Raw genomic sequence first — 20,179 nt, forward strand, 5'->3', positions numbered from 1 at the left:
GGCGGGAGTATAAGTGCGTTATTTTTGTTGTAGACGTTTTTTTCCAACTTGTGGAACAATGGCAGATAAGTCTGAGAAGAGGTAAGTTGCATCATCACAATATTGCCATCATTTATTTCTTTCATTTCAGACTTTTGCTTCCGACATAATTCCTGCCGTGGCCAAATGGGTAAGCCGCCTATCTCAGAAGGGTAGTCGAAATCAACGCTGTGGGTTCGAATCTTGGCTCTCCACTTTATTTTTTTCGTTGCATTCTTTCATCTTTATAGTGTCGCATGATAGTGATAGGTAATAAAAATAAATGTCCTATCTACCCCATTTTTTTTTCTTTTAAATCTTTTTTCTCTCTTTTTTAGTTGCTATAACATGTTGCAAATTGTAATATTCGTCCCCACTCTGACATTTTTCTATTGTTAAAAATGTTTGAAATGAATTTTTAAATTCTCATTTAGAAGAGGAGGGGGGTGGGGGGTGGGGGGTAAGGACATTAATGTTTCACTTAAACAATCAGAGGCAACAAAAAAGTGCATAATAAATAAATGAATAAACAAACAAACAAAAAATAATAAGATAAACAAATAAGTCTCAATTAGAAAGAAATGAAAAAAAAAGTAATATATGAAAAAAAATATCTTGCTCAGAAACAAAATAATCAAGGCAAAAGAGGAGAGAAAAAAAAAAATACAAAATCAAAAACCGTTAAGAAACAACAAATATTATGTGACATAAATAGATAAATAAATAAATAATTGCGATCAGAAACGCTGAAATGCAGAGAAAAAAATATTTCATCAGCTACGAAGATAGACTCAGAGCATTAGACCTCCCTAGCCTCAAGTACAGAAGACTCAGAGTAGAGGATATCTAATTGAAACTTATAAATTGACCAACAGTCTCTATAAAGTAAACGTAGAAGATTACCTCACATTTAACAAGGACAAAAGAACAAGAGGCCACTGTTATAAACTTGCCAAACAAAATTGCCATTTAAAAATCCGAAAAAATTTCTTTAGTCAGCAAATTGTTGAGACATGGAATAGCCTGCCTGAAAAAATAGTTACAGCACCAAGCATAAACAGCTTTAAAAGCCAAATTGACAGTTTCCTGCAGGATCTAAAATACAGCACCGATTTCCCATTGAAGCCAGCCTTTCGACCTCCACAAGTTGGTGGAGACCAATCCAAAGACCATCAATGGGCCACCGGCCCTCAACAATGAATTCATACTCATTCTCATTTTTTTTTCTTAAACCAACAAAAAAGAAAAAGCTGGGTTTGGCATTTGATTATTTGGCTTATTTCATGACTGGTTTGGCCAATATGGAATCACATAAAAATTTATCGGCCATGTATCTGTATTTAAAAAATCTGGCCTTCTCTTATTCACAGTTCCTGATCTCCGATAGTGGGCAGGGGGGTACTTGCTATGTCTTCTCTCCCCCTGTATCTGTTTTCCAATTGATTTCTGTCTTTGTCTTGGAATGAGATTATTAAGTTTTGTCCTGATCCTGGCCGTAGTCCTGGCTGGGATTGAAACAGTCAAATGTATAATTATAGTTTTGGGAGGAAATTATTTTCTTTCCCTTGTAAATCATCTCTCTCTCTCTTATGTACTGTTTTTTATTTTTTTATTTTAGACATATGATTTGTAAACATTTGAGTGTATTCCTTATAGTGGGATACTTTCTATCATGTCTAAATTATACCCAGCTACCCAGTCTTTGGTGAAAGGGAACAGATGGTGATAAGAATTTTGACCTATCTTAGACTCAAATTCTAACTTATTCATTGCAGCAATGTAACATTCGAGAGCTTTAAGGGGCGGTTTGGGTCTTTTCAAAAAAAATTTTAATTACCTATATTGGGCCGTTTTAATCATTCTGTATCGTCAATATACGTTAAAAAACAACATTTATGGTGAAAATTTTTAATTATCTGTGTTGATACCCATTTTGCGATCTAATTTGGGGGTCTGACATAAAAAAAATATAACAATCTTGTGGCAAACGTTCCACAAAAACTAATGAAGGAATGACCTCCATATTCTTCCCTCTTGTCAACATTGTACCATAGTGTGTCACCATAGAGAGATTTTACGGCTTTAGTTTATGGAATTTTTATTAGATCATTACAAAGTTGAGAATCAAAATGTTATGACAAAATTGATGTTAAAAAATCAGATTTAGGATTATAATTTAAAATTCACAAATCTTATCAAAAAAATCTCTCTATGGTGACATAATACATTATCTCTGTGATAAATGTGGAACTTTTCAGACAATTTCATTGAATAGATTCTGAGAAACGTTTGACACAGTTTCCCATACCCTTAGAAAACTGACACATTGAGAAAATAGCAAAATGGCTTCCCATTTTTCACACATTTCTTACTACCTGTACCATTTTCGACTGTGTTTTTCGTGCCTTTATAGTCTACTTTAAGAATTTGGACTTCAATTATATTATTTCTAAGATAATAAAATATCATTTTCCACCAAAATCTCAAAATCAAATTTTTGAAGGATTTTCCTAATAATTAGACCCAAACCTCCCCTTAAGCCTATTTGAAAATCATAATATTTTTTATCAGCTTTAGTTACGAGGACATAGAGAAGATTGCAAGTGACCTTCTTGGGCAAGTGAAATGTCGTCCCAAACTGGGCATTGTCTGTGGATCTGGCCTGGGAACACTAGGAGATTTGGTGACCGACAAGGAGGAGATATCTTACAGCGATATTCCAGGCTTCCCTGTCAGTACAGGTATAGTATTCCCCTTGGTGTCAGATCTTGTTCATTTGATGCTTCAGGCGATTGTGACATGGTTGTTGTCTGAAAATTGTGACTTGGTCCTTTCTATTTAGAAATTTGATTAGGCTACTCGTATTGAAGCTTGGATCAGCACTCATTTCCTGGCCTGGAAAGGAGAGAAACTTCCTGCAATTTAAATTATACCGGCACTTTCCCCCAAAAATTACCTTTGATCGATATATAGGTGTACCAGATCCTGATTGGTTGCTGATTGTAAAAACTTCACCAGTGTCACTTTTACGAACTTGTCAGTGGTAACTGATCATAATCTTTGTGTTCCATTTATTGCCAGCTTTGATCTTTTATATCTTTTCTAAGTATTTGGATTTGTTTTAACTACACTAAGTCTAATAGAAGGAACAAAATTGACGTCATTTAGCTATTTATTATTGTTTTTAGACAGCCATTTTGGTGAAAGTTCTCACTAAATATATATCAATCAGACTTTAAACGTTCAAGGGTACACATAGTTTTGTGTGTTGGGACGCTTTATCCGGCTGGTAGATGTGAGTATTTTACCTAAATACATAGCATTAATGAAGCGAAGAAATGTTTGTTTTCTTCGTGTTGAGTTTTAAGTATGCGTGTGTGTACTTTTATTTTAATATTCCATCACAGGTTATTTAAAAATTTCAGGCGACAGAGTGCAGGTAAACTTTGTAAACTGTGCCAACTGTAAGTAATTATGGATATCTCCACGGAAAAGTAGAAAACGGTAAGGGCTGCCTGAAGCCGATGATCGTAAAATACTAACGAAAGAGTGAAAATGGAAAGGCTTCGTATGGGAACAAAACAATGGACGTTTTGGGTACAAACCCTTCGTCAGCACAACAATACACAAATAAATGAGGAGAAAAAATTTAACTTTTTTTTTTTTTTCCACGTTTATTTGTGTATTGTTGTGCTGACGAAGGGTTTGTACCCGAAACGTCCATTGTCTGTTTTGTTCCCATACGAAGCCTTTCCATTTTCACTCTTTCGTTATGGAAATCTCTGTGTTGTTTTTTTTTCAGTTCCTGGCCATGCAGGAAAATTGATATTTGGCAATTTGAGTGGGAAGCCAGTGGTGCTGATGAAAGGAAGAGTTCACTGTTATGAGGGATACTCAGCACAAAAGGTTTGTTTTACTCTTGGAGTACATGTGCGGCTATGTGGTCTAGTGGTATGATACTCGCTTTTGGATCGAAAGGTCCTGGGTTCAAGCCTCGCGCTCGGCGCATAGTTGAGTCCTTGGAAAAGGCTCTTTATTCACATTCTCTCACCGTACTCAGATGTAAAATGAGTACCTGGCCAGTAACAGCGTTGTCTTTGTCCGAAAAATTGTAATATCGCCTAACAGGCGTTATTTCCCGTCCTACATGTTAAATGTTGCTGTTGACCAGGGATCCCTTGTAAAGCGCTTTGAGCACGTTTAGTGGATATTGCACTATATAAAAGCTCAATTTAAGCTAAATTTACATGATTTGTATATATAGAAATTAAAGATTAGAAGGTGTTTACTGTAAGCACTGGTGTGGTTCGATTTGTTACCTCTAATAGCTCAATCGATAGTGGACTTGATTCACTGGCAAAGGGATTGTTTGAGATGAACTTTTTCTCTGACCCCTCTATCCACCCAGCAGTGATGCCCAGTTTGGGACGACATTTCACTTGCCCAAGAATGTCACTTGCAATCTTCTCTATGTCCTCGTAACTAAAGCTGATAAAAAAATATAATGATTTTCAAATAGGCTTAAGCTCTCGAATGTTACATTGCTGCAATGAATAAGTTAGAATTTGAGTCTAAGATAGGTCAGACTGGATATGTTAGATCTGGTGGGAAGTAATTTGTCCTATTTAAAGGGGGCAAGCACTTGTTACTGACATGGTTTCATACTAAATAAGATGGGATAAACTAGGGGTCTATGGGATTTATGGTTCTGAAGCACAACTTTTTGCCAACAAGCATGATTTAAAGAAATAAATCAACAAATTTTCAACATTTATTGAGGCTGAACAGCAGATAGTACAGGAAAATTGTTGAAATTCTGATTTGTCGTCGTTCTGTCATTTAGGTCATAAGTTGATGGGAAAATCCACATGTTGAAAGCAAAACATAAACAAAAGATAATAGGGTCACTTTAAAGTAGATAAGAATCTTATCCAAAATAATCATGATAAGAATAAGATAGGTTTTCCTGTGGATCAGTAATGAAAACATCTCTGTGATAAGGGTTGTTTATCGAAATAAAGATGACATGATTGTGATTTATAATAAATGTGAAAGGAAGGTTATTGGTAGGATTCAGTTATATTAATAGAAATTAGAAGATTTGTATTTTTTTGTTCTATGTTATTAATCCAAGGAGAGAGAGGGTTGGACAGCTTTTTAGAATTGATTGTTAAGATCACCAATGGCTTCGGCCAAGATGCGGGGTAGGGGGGGGGGGTTACTAGGAGGATCTTTGTTGATGCTTTATCTAGTTTTGTCCCCTTTTTTAGGCTGATATTAAAAACAAGATTATTTAGTGCGGCTATGTGATCTTGTGGTATGACACTCACTTTCGGATTGGAAGGTCCTGGGTTTGAGCCTCACTCAGCGCATAGTTGAGTCCTTGGAAAAGGCTCTTTACTCATATTCTCTCACCATACTCGGGTGTAAAATGAGTACCTGGCTGTTAACAATGTTGTCTTTGTCGGAAAAAATTGTAATAATAACAGCGTCATGTCTCATTCTACATGTTACGTGTTGCTGTTGGCAGGGACCCTTTGTAAAGTGCTTTGAGCATGTTTAGTGGATATTGTGCTATATAAATGCTCTATAATCTTGGTCCCAAATCATTTACTTAAACTGTACAGCGTGTTTGTTAATTGAATCTACAAGGGTGAGTCCAAAAGTATTGGGACTCTGTTTATTACTTTAAAACAAATTGAATCAGTATCATTTATTATACCTCAAGTTGAAGCTTGGCATTGGCCGAAAAGAATGCTACCTCTCAACATAGTCTGTGTCACTTTCAATAACCACAGTCCACCTTTTTGTAAGGTCATGTATCCTGTACTCATAAAACTGATTTGATTGAACTGCTACTGCTTTGACTTCATCATCTTCAAAGCGATGTTTCCTCATTGCCCCTTTCAATGGACCAAAAAGATGAAAGTCCGAAAGTGTCAAGCCTGGTGAATTAATTAGGGTGAGACAGCGTTGTCCATCAAAATGAAGTGATTACCTCCCTTTTCCTGGCACTTGAGTGTGGAAGGGCAATTTTGTGAAGAAAATAATACCCGTCCCATCTCCAAATCCAGTCTAACTCGACAAATTCTTGCTTCAAGGTCTATTTGTACCGTTCAGAGTTGACAGTGACTCCTTGTGGTAGGTAATCAACGAGGATTACACCTCTAATGTCCCAAAATACTGTTGCCATAATTTTCCCAGCTGATTCCTCAACTTTGAAGTTTTTGGTCTTTGGAGAAGAGGGGTGTCGCCATTCCAATGATTGTCTCTTCGACTCAGGTTCAACTCACCTAAAACACTACCTCTACAAAATGCCTGAATTTTATAGACTTTACCAGTGCGTTTTAAAATGTTACTCAGGGTTTCTTCTTCGAAAACAAGAAATTAAATGGCAGCTTTCTGTCACTGACGGACATCCATTGGGGCACCCATGTTTGACTTTGTCAAAATTTGACAGAATTAAAACGTTTAACTTTTGTTTTAAAGAGTACACATGTTAGTTCAATTGAGCCAAATATGACGTCACATCAAAGTGAAATGAACTCAGTAGGAAATTTGTCCGATTACTATCTATCACCCTCGTAATAAATATTAATGTAAAATATTATGATTCTGATAATTGTAATTAACTTTGAACCATATTGAAAGTCTAATTTGAATTTTTTTTTTTGTCCAGACAACAGTTCCAATCCGAACCATGAAACTGATGGGAGTGACAACCCTGTTTGTGACAAACGCAGCTGGGGGAATCAACAGGAGTTATAAAGTGGGGGACATCATGCTTATCAAAGACCACATGAATCTTGCTGGATTTGCAGGCGTCAACCCTCTTATCGGACCCAATGATGAAAGGTGTGGCTTGAAATGGTCTTGTTTTTTTATTTCGAATATTAACTCTTTCAGTGCTGAGGCTATATTTAACATTTCCATCACAAAATGGCTGACATCTGAATGTAGCAGCATGAGAATGACAAGCTAAGACAAAGCAACATTCTAATTCGGCGCAAAATCTAAATGAAAATACCACCCTGGGGCCAATTGAATGATCTGATGAAAGAAATGATAGCATTGGTTCAATTTATAGTACTTTTGTAGAAAGTAGGATTGGATTACATCATTGTTTTTACCTTTCAAGACCGGCTGCACTATGCGGCCATTGGCCAATAGAACAGATTCAGCTCTGGCTGCACAATGCGGCCAATGGTGCTGAAAGAGTGAAAGACATTTATTCTGGCTCAAAACCAAAATTCCTCCACTTAGCCAACATCTCCTTATGTTCAACCCTCCACAGCCTCTAAATTGCCATTACTTACATGAACTTTTATATAGCACAATATCCACTAAATGTGCTCAAAGCGCTTTACAAATGGTCCCTGATCAACAGCAACATGTGACATAGAATGAGACATGACGCCTGTTAGACGATAATACATTTTTTTTTCCGACAGAGACATCGTTGTTACCAGCCAGGTACACATTTTACACCTGAGTATGGTGAGAGAATGTGAATAAAGAGCCTTCTCCAAGGATTCAACTATGCACCGAGCATTTTCTGTCGTAAAAATAAAATTAAATATCGCCTAACAGGCATCATGTCTTCTTCGACACGTATATGTTGCTGTTGGTCAGGGACCCTTTGTAAAGCACTTTGAGCATGTTTGGTGGATATTTCATTATATAAAAGCTTTGAGTTATTTTCTTTAATTTTTTTATTTGTTTTTAAATTGCATTGGACTGAAGAGCACAACTCTATCCTCTGAATTAGCATTAACAACATCAATATTTTTACTATTGTTGAAGAAAGGGAGTTAATAAGTTTATTTTTTTCAAATTCATGAAAGTCTTAGTGAAAAAATGCTTTGAATTTAAAACGTGTCGTTGATTTACTTTCCATGATATTGGCACTAATCCTGTTTTACACCTACTTTTTTTTTTATCAATAACAAGTTCCAATTTTCCGTTTTGGATTGGATTTGTTAGGTGTTTTTTTGTTGTTTTTTTTTTTTTGTTTTTTATTATGCTCTTGTTTTGTTGTTTCCCTTTAGGATCTCAGAATTATCTTTAGATTTAACCTCATCTGGTTTTAGCTCTTTCAAGTCTGTGTAATTTCAGCTCTTTTCTTTTTATTTCTCTGTGTGTGTTTTATTATATTTTTTCGTTGTTGTTTTTCCTTTTTTTTTCTTTCTTTCTTTTTTGTTTTGTCTTAGGAATCAAAGTCCTGCTTTTTTAAAGGTAACAACTATACAAGGTTTTTATGATAATTTTGAGTCTGAGATAAATAAATTGTTTTACTGATGATAAACACCAGAATCTGCACATGGAGAAAATCACTTACCCAATGTCTCTAACACGATTACTTTTTTTGTTTATTTCATATACAGATTTGGTCCAAGATTCCCTGCCATCTCACGGGCTTATGACTTAGAACTACGCAAGCTTGCCAAGAAACTGGGAGAAGAGATGGGATTTAAAGACTTTATACGAGAGGGGGTGTACAGCATGATGGTGGGACCAAGCTTTGAATCAGTGACAGAACTCCGATTCCTCAATTCTATGGGTGTTGATGCTACAGGTTAGTTCAGGCAGGAACAGATTTGCGGTTGTCCTGATAAACTTCACTTTTACAGAGATTTTCTCAGCCATTTGAAATTATTTCTCCAGATTCAGAGGAGGTACCTACTTTGTTATATTCACTCCTGCCATGCTGTGCACCCTTTAGGAAGTTACCTCACTTGGGCTCATTTTATATCAAGTTAATAAAAACTTTTATGTAGAGCTTTTCAATAGTTTCACCTTGTTCAAAGCTGCTCACAATGATTCATATTGGTCCATATTGAATCAAATTCCTATTGCATATTGTACAGATTGCATGTGAGGCATTCTTATTGTGCTTACATTTTCAAAATAGACTCAAAAAAAACATTATCATGGGAAAGAATAGAGAGAATTTTATTCATTATCTTTTTATTTAATTTTTACCAAAATTTTGGATGGAATGGATTTTTATAACTCACCGATGGATCAGTTTAGAGAGATAACTAGAACAAGCCTATTCTTAAATTGTTTTAGTGATAAACTTCAGTTCCATTGGTCCAATGAACTACTTTAAAAAAAAAGGAAATTCAAAGTTGCCTCTGTGTAATTTATTTTAACCTCGGGTATGTCTATAGATATTTCAATTTGAAGTAGACTGTATCAGACATAGATACAATGTCCTAAATTTCAATGTTGACTGTATCAGACATAGATACAATGTCCTAAATTTCAATGTTGACTGTATCAGACATAGATACAATGTCCTAAATTTCAATGTTGACTGTATCAGACATAGATACAATGTACTAAATTTTAATGTTGACTGTATCAAACATAGATACAATGTACTAAATTTTAATGTTGACTGTATCAGACATAGATACAATGTACTAAATTTTAATGTTGACTGTATCAAACATAGATACAATGTACTAAATTTTAATGTTGGCTGTATCAGACATAGATACAATGTACTAAATTTATTTAATGATTGACTGTAATCAGGACAATAGATACAATGTACTAAATTTTAATGTTGACTGTATCTAGAACTAATTTATGATATCAATTAGTACTAAATTTCAATGTTGACTGTATCAGACATAGATACAATGTCCTAAATTTTAATGTTGACTGTATCAGACAATAGATTCTACAAATGTACTAAATTTCAATGTTGACTGTATCAGACATAGATACAATGTACTAAATTTTAATGTTGACTGTATCAGACAAAAGATACAATGTACTAAATTTTAATGTTGACTGTATCAGACATAGATACAATGTACTAATTTTAATGTTGACTGTATCAGACATAGTACAATGTTAAATTCAATGTGACTGTATCAGACATAGATACAATGTCTAAATTTCAATGTTGACTGTATCAGACATAGATACAATGTACTAAATTTAATGTTGACTGTATCAGACATAGATACAATGTTACTTTTAAATTTTTAAAAATGTTGTACTGTATCAGACATAGATACAATGTCCTAAATTTAATGTTGACTGTATCAGACATAGTACAATGTCTAAATTTCAATGTTGACTGTATCAGACATAGATACAATGTACTAAATTTTAATGTTGACTGTATCAGACATGGATACAATGTACTAAATTTTAATGTTGACTGTATCAGACAAAGATACAATGTACTAAATTTTAATGTTGACTGTATCAGACATAGATACAATGTACTAAATTTTAATGTTGACTGTATCAGACATAGATACAATGTACTAAATTTTAATGTTGACTGTATTAGACATAGATACAATGTACTAAATTTCAATGTTGACTGTATCGACATAGATACAATGTACTAAATTTTAATGTTGCGTATCAGAATGAAAAATGTACTAATTCAATGTGTTATGGAATTCAATTCTGAAATAGTTGTATTTGTGGCAGGTTTATTGTGATTAAAGTTGGTTGGTAATCCAAATTTATGCAATAGTCTGGGTTTGAATCTAATCTGTGCACTATAGGCTGCTGTTACAAAGCATGAAGCACAACCTACACCACAAATTACTCCGGTTTAATGTTGGGGTGATTAAAAATAATCTTCGGGTCCTTTATAAAATAATTGTAATAATAAAACAAGTGAGTTAAGACATAACTAACATCCAATGCAATTCCGCGTAATTGAACCCTATTGGCTAGAGACAATTACAAATACTGATCTCTATGAAAGAAACAGGGTCCAACGCCTGAGTACAATAATAAAAGAACAGCGATGGAGGCTATTTGGTCACATCTTACGTCGAGAAGATACATCTTAGCCCAAACTGCAATGACAGAATATTTCCTTCATGGCAACAACAAATATGTAGGGAGACCACCAACATCAATAGTAACCACCCTGAACCAGGACCTCTCTACATATCAGAAATTTCTGGATTCATATGAGGCTGAATTAATCCCTGAAGAACTAAGAAATACTGCAGTGCCCTCCATACTAAAGTCACAAGATCTTGACAGCCTCAAAACTCTGACCCAGGACCGTGACCAATGGAAACAATTAACAACATGGATGGATAGAGCAGCTATACCTATCGACCATGACTGAATCACACAATTCTCTGCAAGCGTCATTCGAACTGCGAAGCTTACTACAATGCAAGACTAGCAATTCAATACAAAAGCTTTGATAAGATAATTTACAGGAAGTGATATAGAGAATGGGGTGGTAGGAAAGACTGAAGATTGTGAATGATATATGTGATTAACTTAACCTATTAATCTCATAAGTGATGAATCCGTATAAGAAGAATATTTCTAGTTATGAGATTTTGTTTATTTATTAATTATTGACAATGTTCTGGGGGGGTTTTTTTCTGTTTTTTTTTTTTTTGTTTGTTTGTTTTGTTTTTGTTTTTGTTTTTTTTAGTTAATTGTTAAGTTTGTTTTTTTTAAATCACGAATGTCATTAGGGTTTTTTTTTCTCTGAAGTTGGGGTGAGTAACTAGCTGGGATCAGGCAGTGATATAGAATAAAAAATATTGTGAACGTTGGTTGATTTTAATTTTTTTTTTTTCCTTTTTCTTCCTGCATTATTTATTTTAAATTATTCTGCATCAATTGCAAAGAATTTAGAAAGGTACTGCTCACATAATGCTTTTTCACACCAATGTTTTATATGTATCAAACATGAAAAATATTTTTGAAAGTAATGCATACTTAAGACCATCAGTTATTATGTCAGGAAGGAGTGGTCGCCTTTTCTCATCTAAAACAGAGAGACACCGAAAATCTTTTCTGCCGTCTAGTATTAGACTTTTTAATACCAAGCCATAATAATTTTATATGATTATTTTCATTTTTTACTACCTAATAATGTAAATATTAACATATTATTTTTGCAATCTTTACAACTGCAATTTTAACTATTTTACAGTGCTGAAACTATTTATATATCAAGCACAACTGTGGCTGAGAAACCGCTCCTTTTTTTATTTATATATATATGTGATGACATATTTCCATTATCTATTTATGGTGCTATGTAAATTATAACCTGTCTCTACCAAAAAAAAAAATTCCTTTTTAGTGATGGAATAAGGTATTATATTATTATTATTATTATTATTATTATTATTATTATTATTATTATTATTATTATTATTATTATTATTATATCATGCCTTTTTCTTCTTCCAACAGGAATGAGTACAATTCCCGAGGTCATAGCAGCCAAGCACTGTGGCCTGCGTGTGTTTGGAATGTCCCTCATCACCAACATGTGTATTTTGGAATTTGATGCCGAGGACATAGCCAATCACGAGGAAGTTCTTGAGACCGGAAAACTGAGAAGCAAAGACGTCCAGCAATTAGTGGCAGCTCTTGTTGGTAAAATGGACGACCTTTGAACTTCGTGCATGAAGGGTAAATTGTCGAAAGAGGAGTATTAATCTCTGTTTTTAATTTGTGTATTATATTGCTACGCGCGGGTGGTTGGATGGGAGCATCACCCTTGAATCGTATCCCTGTGATGTTCGCATGGGTGTACGATCCGATAGTGATGTCGTTGGATGGGAGCATCACCCTTGAATCATATACCTGTGATGTTCACATGGGTGTACGATCTGATAGTGATGTCGTTTCTTCTTCTCTTTACTAGCCTATCCTGCTTCTTTGGTTTGTGATTGTATTTTTGACAGGGGATATTTTTTTTTTCTGTAAATCTTCTGCCTGTTTGTTCTTGGTTATTTATAATTTAGCTTATGATATCTTTAGGTTATGATTTTGATTTACATTTGTACTATTTTTGTTAGATTGCTTGTTTTTTGTTTCAGCGGTCTCTCATATAACCTCAATTGTGTTGGAAGAGACCTAAAGCAACAAACAAACAAAAAAAAAGAGATTAAGGCAGATCAATGTATTGCATTAAAATAATCTCAGTTTTTAATTTGCTTAATAAATGACTATGCAGAGGCAGTTCAATGTATTACATATAATAATCTCTGTTTTTGATATGCATAATTTATTAATATGGAGAGGCAGTTCAATGTATTACATATATCAATCTCTGTTTTTGATATGCATAATAAATGACTGTGCTGAGGCAGTTCAATGTATTACAATATAATAATCTCTGTTTTTGATATGCATAATAAATTCATATGCAGAGGCAGTTCAATGTATTACATTATAATAATCTCTGTTTTTGATATGCATACTTAATTACTATGCAGAGGCTGTTCTGTGTATTCCATTATAACAATATTTATCTCAGTCAACTCGTTAACTTTATGTGATATTATTTTACGGTTTTTAATAGTTTGTACTCTTTTTATTTTTTTAATCCAGTATTTATTTACTTTGATTTATATTTATTTGCTATTTATTTTGTAACTCATATATTAGATAGTATTAATACTTCTTTTTTTTTTTGTTTTTTTGTGAAGATAACCTATAATCTTCGGTTTTCTGAATGTGGTATTTGTTTTAAATAATCTCTGTCGTGATATCGATAATCTTCTTTTTTTTCTTTTATTTTTACCTGACGTATTGGTGAATATGATTTTGTTTCAATTATTATTCAAGCTTATTTAAATAATCTTCTAATTTATATTGGTACTCTGATAATCATTTTTTTTTAAAATGTGGTTTTCTTTCCTTTTTGTGTATTTTTTGTTTTATTTTATCACTATGTATTTGGAATTGTGCATTTTACCATCAGGATACTCGTATTGATTGCATTCAAAAGGAAAATAAGTTTGTAAATTCTCTCTCTCTCTTCTCTCTCTCTCTCTCTCTCTCTCTCTCTCTCTCTCTCTCTCTCTCTCTCTCTCTCTCTCTCTCTCTCTCTCTCCCATAGTGGGCAGGGAGGTACATACTGTGTCTTCTATCTCCTTATATCTGTTTTCCAACATGCTTTCTGTCTTTGTCTTGGAATGAGATTACTTGGTTTTTTTCCTGGCCCTGGTCGGAGTCCTGGCTGGGAGGGAAACAGTCAAATGCATAGTTATTGTTTTGGGAGATGATATCTTTTTCCTTGTAAATCATCTCTCTGTTATGTATTAGTATATTTGTTATTTATTAATGTATAATGTAAGCATTTGAGTGTGTTCCTCCTGGGTGGGAATCCTGACCTCCCATAGCGGGCAGGGAGGTACATACTGTGTCTTCTATCCCCTTATATCTGTTATCCAACATGCTTTCTGTCTTTGTCTCGGAATGAGATTACTTGGTTTTGTCCTGGCACTGGCCGGAATCCTAGCTGGGAGGGAAACAGTCAAATGCAGTTATTGTTTTGGGAGATGATATTTTTTTCCTTGTAAATTATCTCTCTGTTATGTATTATTATTTTTATTTTGAATGTATAATGTAAGCATTTGAGTGTGTTCCTCTTTGTTGGATTTTGTGCTTGTGTCTGGATGAGACTTGTAGGTCTGGGTGGGGTTCCTGACCTCCCATAGTGGGCAGGGAGGTACATACTGTGTCTTCTATCCCCATATATCTATTTTCCAACATGCTTTCTGTCTTTGTCTTGGAATGAGATTACTTGGTTTTTTTTCCTGGCCCTGGTCGGAGTCCTGGCTGGGAGGGAAACAGTCAAATGCATAGTTATTGTTTTGAGAGGTGATATTTTTTTCCTTGTAAATCATCTCTCTGTTATGCATTGTATTATGTTTAGTTTACATATTATACTATTTAATTTGTAAGCATTTGAGTGTGTTCCTCTTAGTTCGGGCCTGTGCTCGTGTCTGGATGAGACTTTTAGGTGATCTCAAACTAAGCACTTTGATAATGTGCTCTTGGAATCTTCATCTGTTTCCTATATGAACCAATTCCCCTTTGTCTCACCTTTTCTTTTGTGCTTTAATTGTAATTCCAGAACTTTTTACTATCCCATTTTCTTCCTTTTTACTGGCGCTTATATGACCTAAATGTGTTGCAAGCGCCGTAAAACCCTTAAAAACAAACAAACAGACTTGTAGGTGATTTCAAACTAAGTACATTGGTGGTATGCTCTTGGAATCTACATCTGATCCCTATTTGTTCTCAATTCCCCTTTGTCTTACTTTTTCTTGGGTGCTTTAATTGTAATTCTAGAACTTTTTACTATCCCATTTTCTTCCTTTTTACTGGCGCTGATATAACCTAAATGTGTTGCAAGCGCCGTTAAACCCTTAAAAACAAACAAAACATCTCTCTCTCTCTCTCTCTCCCTCTCTCTCTCTCTCTCTCCCTCTCTCTCGTGAGTGAGTGAAGCATTTTATCATTTGTTTTCCACAATTTTGATTGTTTTTATTATTCTCATAATTACCAGTAAGAGAATTATTTTGCTTGGAAACAGGATCCCGAGTGAGTGGTTGGATTCTACTTTTAAATTTGATATCTAACAATTTTGGTTTCCAGCTTATTTTATAACCACACAGCCAAATACTGCCTTACCCCACCCCTCAGAATAGAAATGTATCAGATTTTGAATAGTAAAAAATGTTAATGCATCGTTTAACTCTCAGGTTTACACAGAGGGACAATCAACAATTTTTTTTCTGTTTTTGTCTGCCTTGAACTTGAGAGAGTTGATGTTGAAGATTTTTTTTTTAAGTTTTGCTGATAAATAAATTTTAAAAATAAGTAAAATTACCTTTATTCATCCCATAGGGGAAATTTGTCTCTACTGGTCTATTTCAAGGGAAGACCGGAATAACCCAAACATCAGCTGCAGTGCAGCGCCGCAAATTGAACTAGGGCGAGATGACTGTGGGGGGGGGGGGGGGGGGGGGGTGATGGTGTGTTGTTGTTTGTTTGTTTGTTTTTTTAAAATGATGAGGCATGTAATCTTCACACTTAATCAAGAACAAGAGGGAATATATATATTTTGTATATTTTGATACACCATTTTGTCTGTGGCCATATTCATTCCAATCAAATGAGGTGTAAACACTCAAAATAGTTACATGGTGAACGCTTTCTATTGGACAACTTGATCATATCATCATTGTCTTTTGAGAAGATAAGATTAGTTATACTTTATTGATCCTTGTATGGAAATTATAATTCGCAACACAATTCGGTGATATATATATAAAAGAAATATCAAATTTAAATAAATTTAATAAAAATTGGCAAAGAATGTTAAAAGTCTTTAAAATGCAGTTAGTAGAACAAGCGGATATATCATGGTGACTATGTGTCTATTAAATTTATAATTCTTAATTGTTCATTAATCCGATCCATGCAAAACTTTTATCAATATGACCTTATGGAAGATATCAGGCGGAAGGGTCTTTAATAAAGTATATTTTGTACCGGTTATTTTTCATTTTTTATAGTGGATTGGGGTCCTTTGCTGTGTGTCTTCTAACTATCACCTAATATATCTTTTTTCTGTCTTGGAATGGAATTGCTTGGTTTTGTCCTGGCCTTTGCTGGGGTCCTTAGCTGAGGGGGAAACAGTCAAATGTGTCATATCATTTTTAGAAAATGATTTATTTTCCTTGTTAATCATCTTTCTGTTGTGGTTTGTTAGTTATGTTTTCTGTTTTGTATATAATCGAGTGTATTCTTCTTAGTGGGAGCCTGTGCTGGTGTCGGGATGAGACTTTTAGGTGATCTCAATGATGGTATGCTCTTGAAATTTTCATCTGTTCCTTGTTCGAACTGATTTCCCTTTGTCCTACTCTATCTTGGGTGCTTTAATTGTAATTCTAGAATATTTTGACTATACCATTTTCTTACTCTTTTACAGGTGCTGATATGACCTAAATGTGTTGCAGGCGCCGTAAAACGCTTAAAAACAAGCAAACATCAATTTTCTAGTAAAAATTCGTATCAGTGATTTTATTTTTTTCTTCACAAATTCCTTAGTTTGAGAGTTTTGCAAAGATGATCATTTTTAGTCGATCAATATTTGAAGGAGGAGTTTTCTGACCAAAATTTTAAATACTTGACTTTCCAAAGTGCAGCAGTGATGTCATGTACAAGCTTTGACTCTTTTTCTTTTTTTTTTGTTTGTTTCATTCGTTTTCTCAATGCTAATCCCATCATAAATGGAAATTTACAATTATATATGTTATAAGAACGATTTTTGAAAGTTGATAGTAGAAATGTGATGGTTTGTTTTATGAACATTTTGACATTGATAATGAAGAACATATATTTATAGAGGAAAGAAAGTTTCCTCAACTTATTCAGAAAAGATAATCACACTTAATGCTTGATAATATATTTAAACTGTTTATAATTGGATTGTTTGTTTAATTTTTTTAAAATTTTGCATGTTAAGATTGAATTTTAACATCATTCAATGACTAAGCCAAAAATGATTTTATGTATGCATATTAATGTGTATTTGAATAACATGTTATCGAAATGTTCATGTGATCTGTGTCTAATGTTAAGTCTTCTTTCAGTAATAAAATGTATTCCGTGCATTTATTATCAAATGGGCATTAGTAGCAAAAATAACTTATTATTTCCTTGTCATAACTGTCAGGAGATACGTCATTTATATGGATTCAGATATGATTGGTATTTTTTGCCAATTTTTTTGTTTTAATGTTTTTCTTCCATATTTGAATAGTTAAACCAAAACTTCCAGGGTATATTTTTTGGTGAACCCATCATTTTATTCAGCTATTGATGTCACTTAGTTTCATTACACTACGTACTCATCAAATGTGAGTCAGTAAGTCTTGTCTCCTGTGAGAGATAATTTCTAAATGATCGCTTGTTAGTATAAAGAACCATCTGAGTGCCTTCCCTTTGGCAAGGACCTCCTGCCATCATCTGTTTGAGGCTTAGTTTCATTACACTATGTACACGTCAAATGTGAGTCAGTAAGTCTTGTCTCCTGTGAGAGATGATCGCGTGATAGTATAAAGAACCATCTGAGTGCCTTCCCTTTGGCAAGGACCTCCTGTCGTCATCTGATTGAGGCTTAGTTTCATTACACTACGTACACGTCAAATGTGAGCCAGTAAGTCAAAGAACCATCTGAGTGCCTTCCCTTTGGCAAGGATCTCCTGTCGTCATCTGATTGAGGCTTAGTTTCATTACACTACGTACACGTCAAATGTGAGTCAGTAAGTCAAAGAACCATCTGAGTGCCTTCCCTTTGGCAAGGATCTCCTGCCATCATCTGTTTGAGTCTTCGGATGGCCTTGAGCTTAGAGAGAGATAGATGGCTGCTGGGATCGGATCTACTCTTAACTATTCCCCAGTATCCTCTTTTTTCAGGCAGCTCTGATGCAAGCACTTACCTTTAATTTTATCATTCTTTTGAGTTGTGCAATAATAATGATAATGCGTAATTTCTATAGCGCCCCTTTCCACCAAAAGTGCTCGGAAGCACTTTTATACATATATTATGCACATGCGATCATAAATATCAGTCAATAAAATCACTCACAGAAAACTGAAAGGAAGTAGATACTCTATCTTCAAAGAGGCTTTAAAGGAGGACAGAGAATTACGGTGTCTGGTGTCTGCTGAAACTGAAAGAGCTTTCCACGCAGCACGTCGTGAAAAATTCGACTTAGGAAAATCAAACGGTTCAAGTATAGGGAAGTAGATGAGTGTACCATCTTTTATTTCTTCATTGGCGCTGAATTTGACTTTTAAATGGCTCAAGTATTGCTAAACTTTTCTATCCAAAGCAACACCAAGCTACGCTGCTATGTCGTCTGTTCCAAATCATTTTAAACTGACGATAACTAATTATAAACAATGATGAATATCGTGCTATTTTGGAGTCAGATTGTTTTTTCCCTTACATTTGGATTTTTTTTTTTTAAACAATCGCGTGGTTTGGTCTAATGGTTTAGGGTTGTTTTTGTTTGTTTTTTTTTCTTTCGCTTTTTTTTTTAAATTTTTTGTTGTTTTTTTTTTGTTTGTTTCTTTCGTTGCCTGTAGCTGCTCTGCCTCAGCATACAACTGTTATTCTTTATTCAAATCAGAGACGTTGGCTATAGTTTTTTTTTTTTTTTTGGGTTGTGGGGGGAAGGGTTAGTTTTATTTGCCAAAAACTAGAGGTGCCAAAATGAGCCAGTAAAATGGAAAGATAAAGTGAGGAAATGTGACACATATATAAGGGAACGACACAAAAAAAACAACAAAAAAACAGTTGTTTTGTGTTGTTCCCTTATATATGAGTCACATTTGCTCACTTTATCATTGTCTCCATAGTTTTATTTAGATTTTTATTGTATATTGTTTTCATTGAAGACGTTGTTCTCCACAACTTATTAAATGGATGTTAGAAAAGGAGAAAAAAATATGCAATTTATATGAAATGAAATCTTGTCCGGTGGTTATCTTTGAGGGTTAGAAATTATGTGAAATATTGAAGTGTTTTTGTGTGTGTTTGTATGTGCGTTCTTTTGTTTGTTTTTATTTTTTTTTTGGGGGGGGGGGGGGGGGGGGGGTGAGGTATTATTGTCATTTTTTTTTTTCTCTCGTCTTTAAGAATTTCAACAGGAATGGAAATTCAGTTTGGAGATTGCTGACTTTATTTATTTTATTTTCCTCGACCGTTAAGGACGTACATTTGAATCTGAAATTACCCTAAACTTACACGTAAGAGTAAGTAAAAGTTATTGTTCTTACAAAATGAATGTTATTTTTATTGAATGACGTGATTTAATGGTCACGTGAGGAAGAACATTTTATGCTAATGGTTTTTATCTCAGAGGTGCTTCAATGTCATGAACAAAATGTGTGAAAATGGAGAGGCTTTGGATGGGACCAATACAGACAGGTACCCGAAACGTTCATTGTCTGTGTTGTTCCCATCCGAAGCCTCTCCATCACTCTTTCATGTGTATTTTCACGATCCCATGCTTCAGACAGCCTCCATCGCTCTCTACTGAACATAATGTGTGTATCGTTTATAAAATATCAATTAAAGTCAAACCCAGACGAACTTTATATTGTGTTTCTTTTTTTTCTTTCTTTTTTTTAAAGTTTTTTTTATTTATTTTTTTTTTTCGTTTGGTTTGTTTTGTTTTTGTTTTTCCCCATTCACTGAGTGACAATAGAATCGAATAAGGCCTGGGGGAATCTAGACCACTGGGTCCACCGATCTACAGCTGTGCTATTTCTTCTATTATCCTTGGGTGGGGACTTTTGACTTACCCGTGGCGGGCAAATAAGTCGC

The 20,179-nt window shown here is 34.3% G+C and overlaps 1 protein-coding gene across 2 annotated transcripts in view; it reads left to right on the forward strand.

Moving 5' to 3' along the window:
- LOC144976686 (purine nucleoside phosphorylase-like) overlaps positions 1 to 19,945 on the forward strand; it is a 20,186-nt gene extending 241 nt beyond the window's left edge. Inside the window, exons 1-7 of one of the 2 annotated variants that reach the window (XR_013646141.1) lie at positions 1 to 81; positions 2,590 to 2,759; positions 3,821 to 3,924; positions 6,698 to 6,873; positions 8,403 to 8,593; positions 12,232 to 14,460; positions 15,012 to 15,803. The exon at positions 1 to 81 is cut by the window's left edge and continues 241 nt beyond it. Coding sequence is in view for 1 of the 2 variants with exons in the window: in XM_078921023.1 (XP_078777149.1) it covers positions 59 to 81; positions 2,590 to 2,759; positions 3,821 to 3,924; positions 6,698 to 6,873; positions 8,403 to 8,593; positions 12,232 to 12,437 (870 nt within the window). In the remaining variant the exon portion in view is untranslated. Of the gene's footprint in view, positions 82 to 2,589; positions 2,760 to 3,820; positions 3,925 to 6,697; positions 6,874 to 8,402; positions 8,594 to 12,231 lie in introns of both variants that reach the window. The other variant, XM_078921023.1, reaches the window with a different exon arrangement.
- The last annotated feature ends 234 nt before the right edge of the window (positions 19,946 to 20,179 follow it).

This window comes from Berghia stephanieae, chromosome 7 (genome assembly GCF_034508935.2).
Source record: "Berghia stephanieae isolate SIO BIC M18660-M18661 chromosome 7, UCSD_Bste_1.3, whole genome shotgun sequence".
Taxonomy (NCBI): Eukaryota; Metazoa; Mollusca; class Gastropoda; order Nudibranchia; family Aeolidiidae; genus Berghia; species Berghia stephanieae.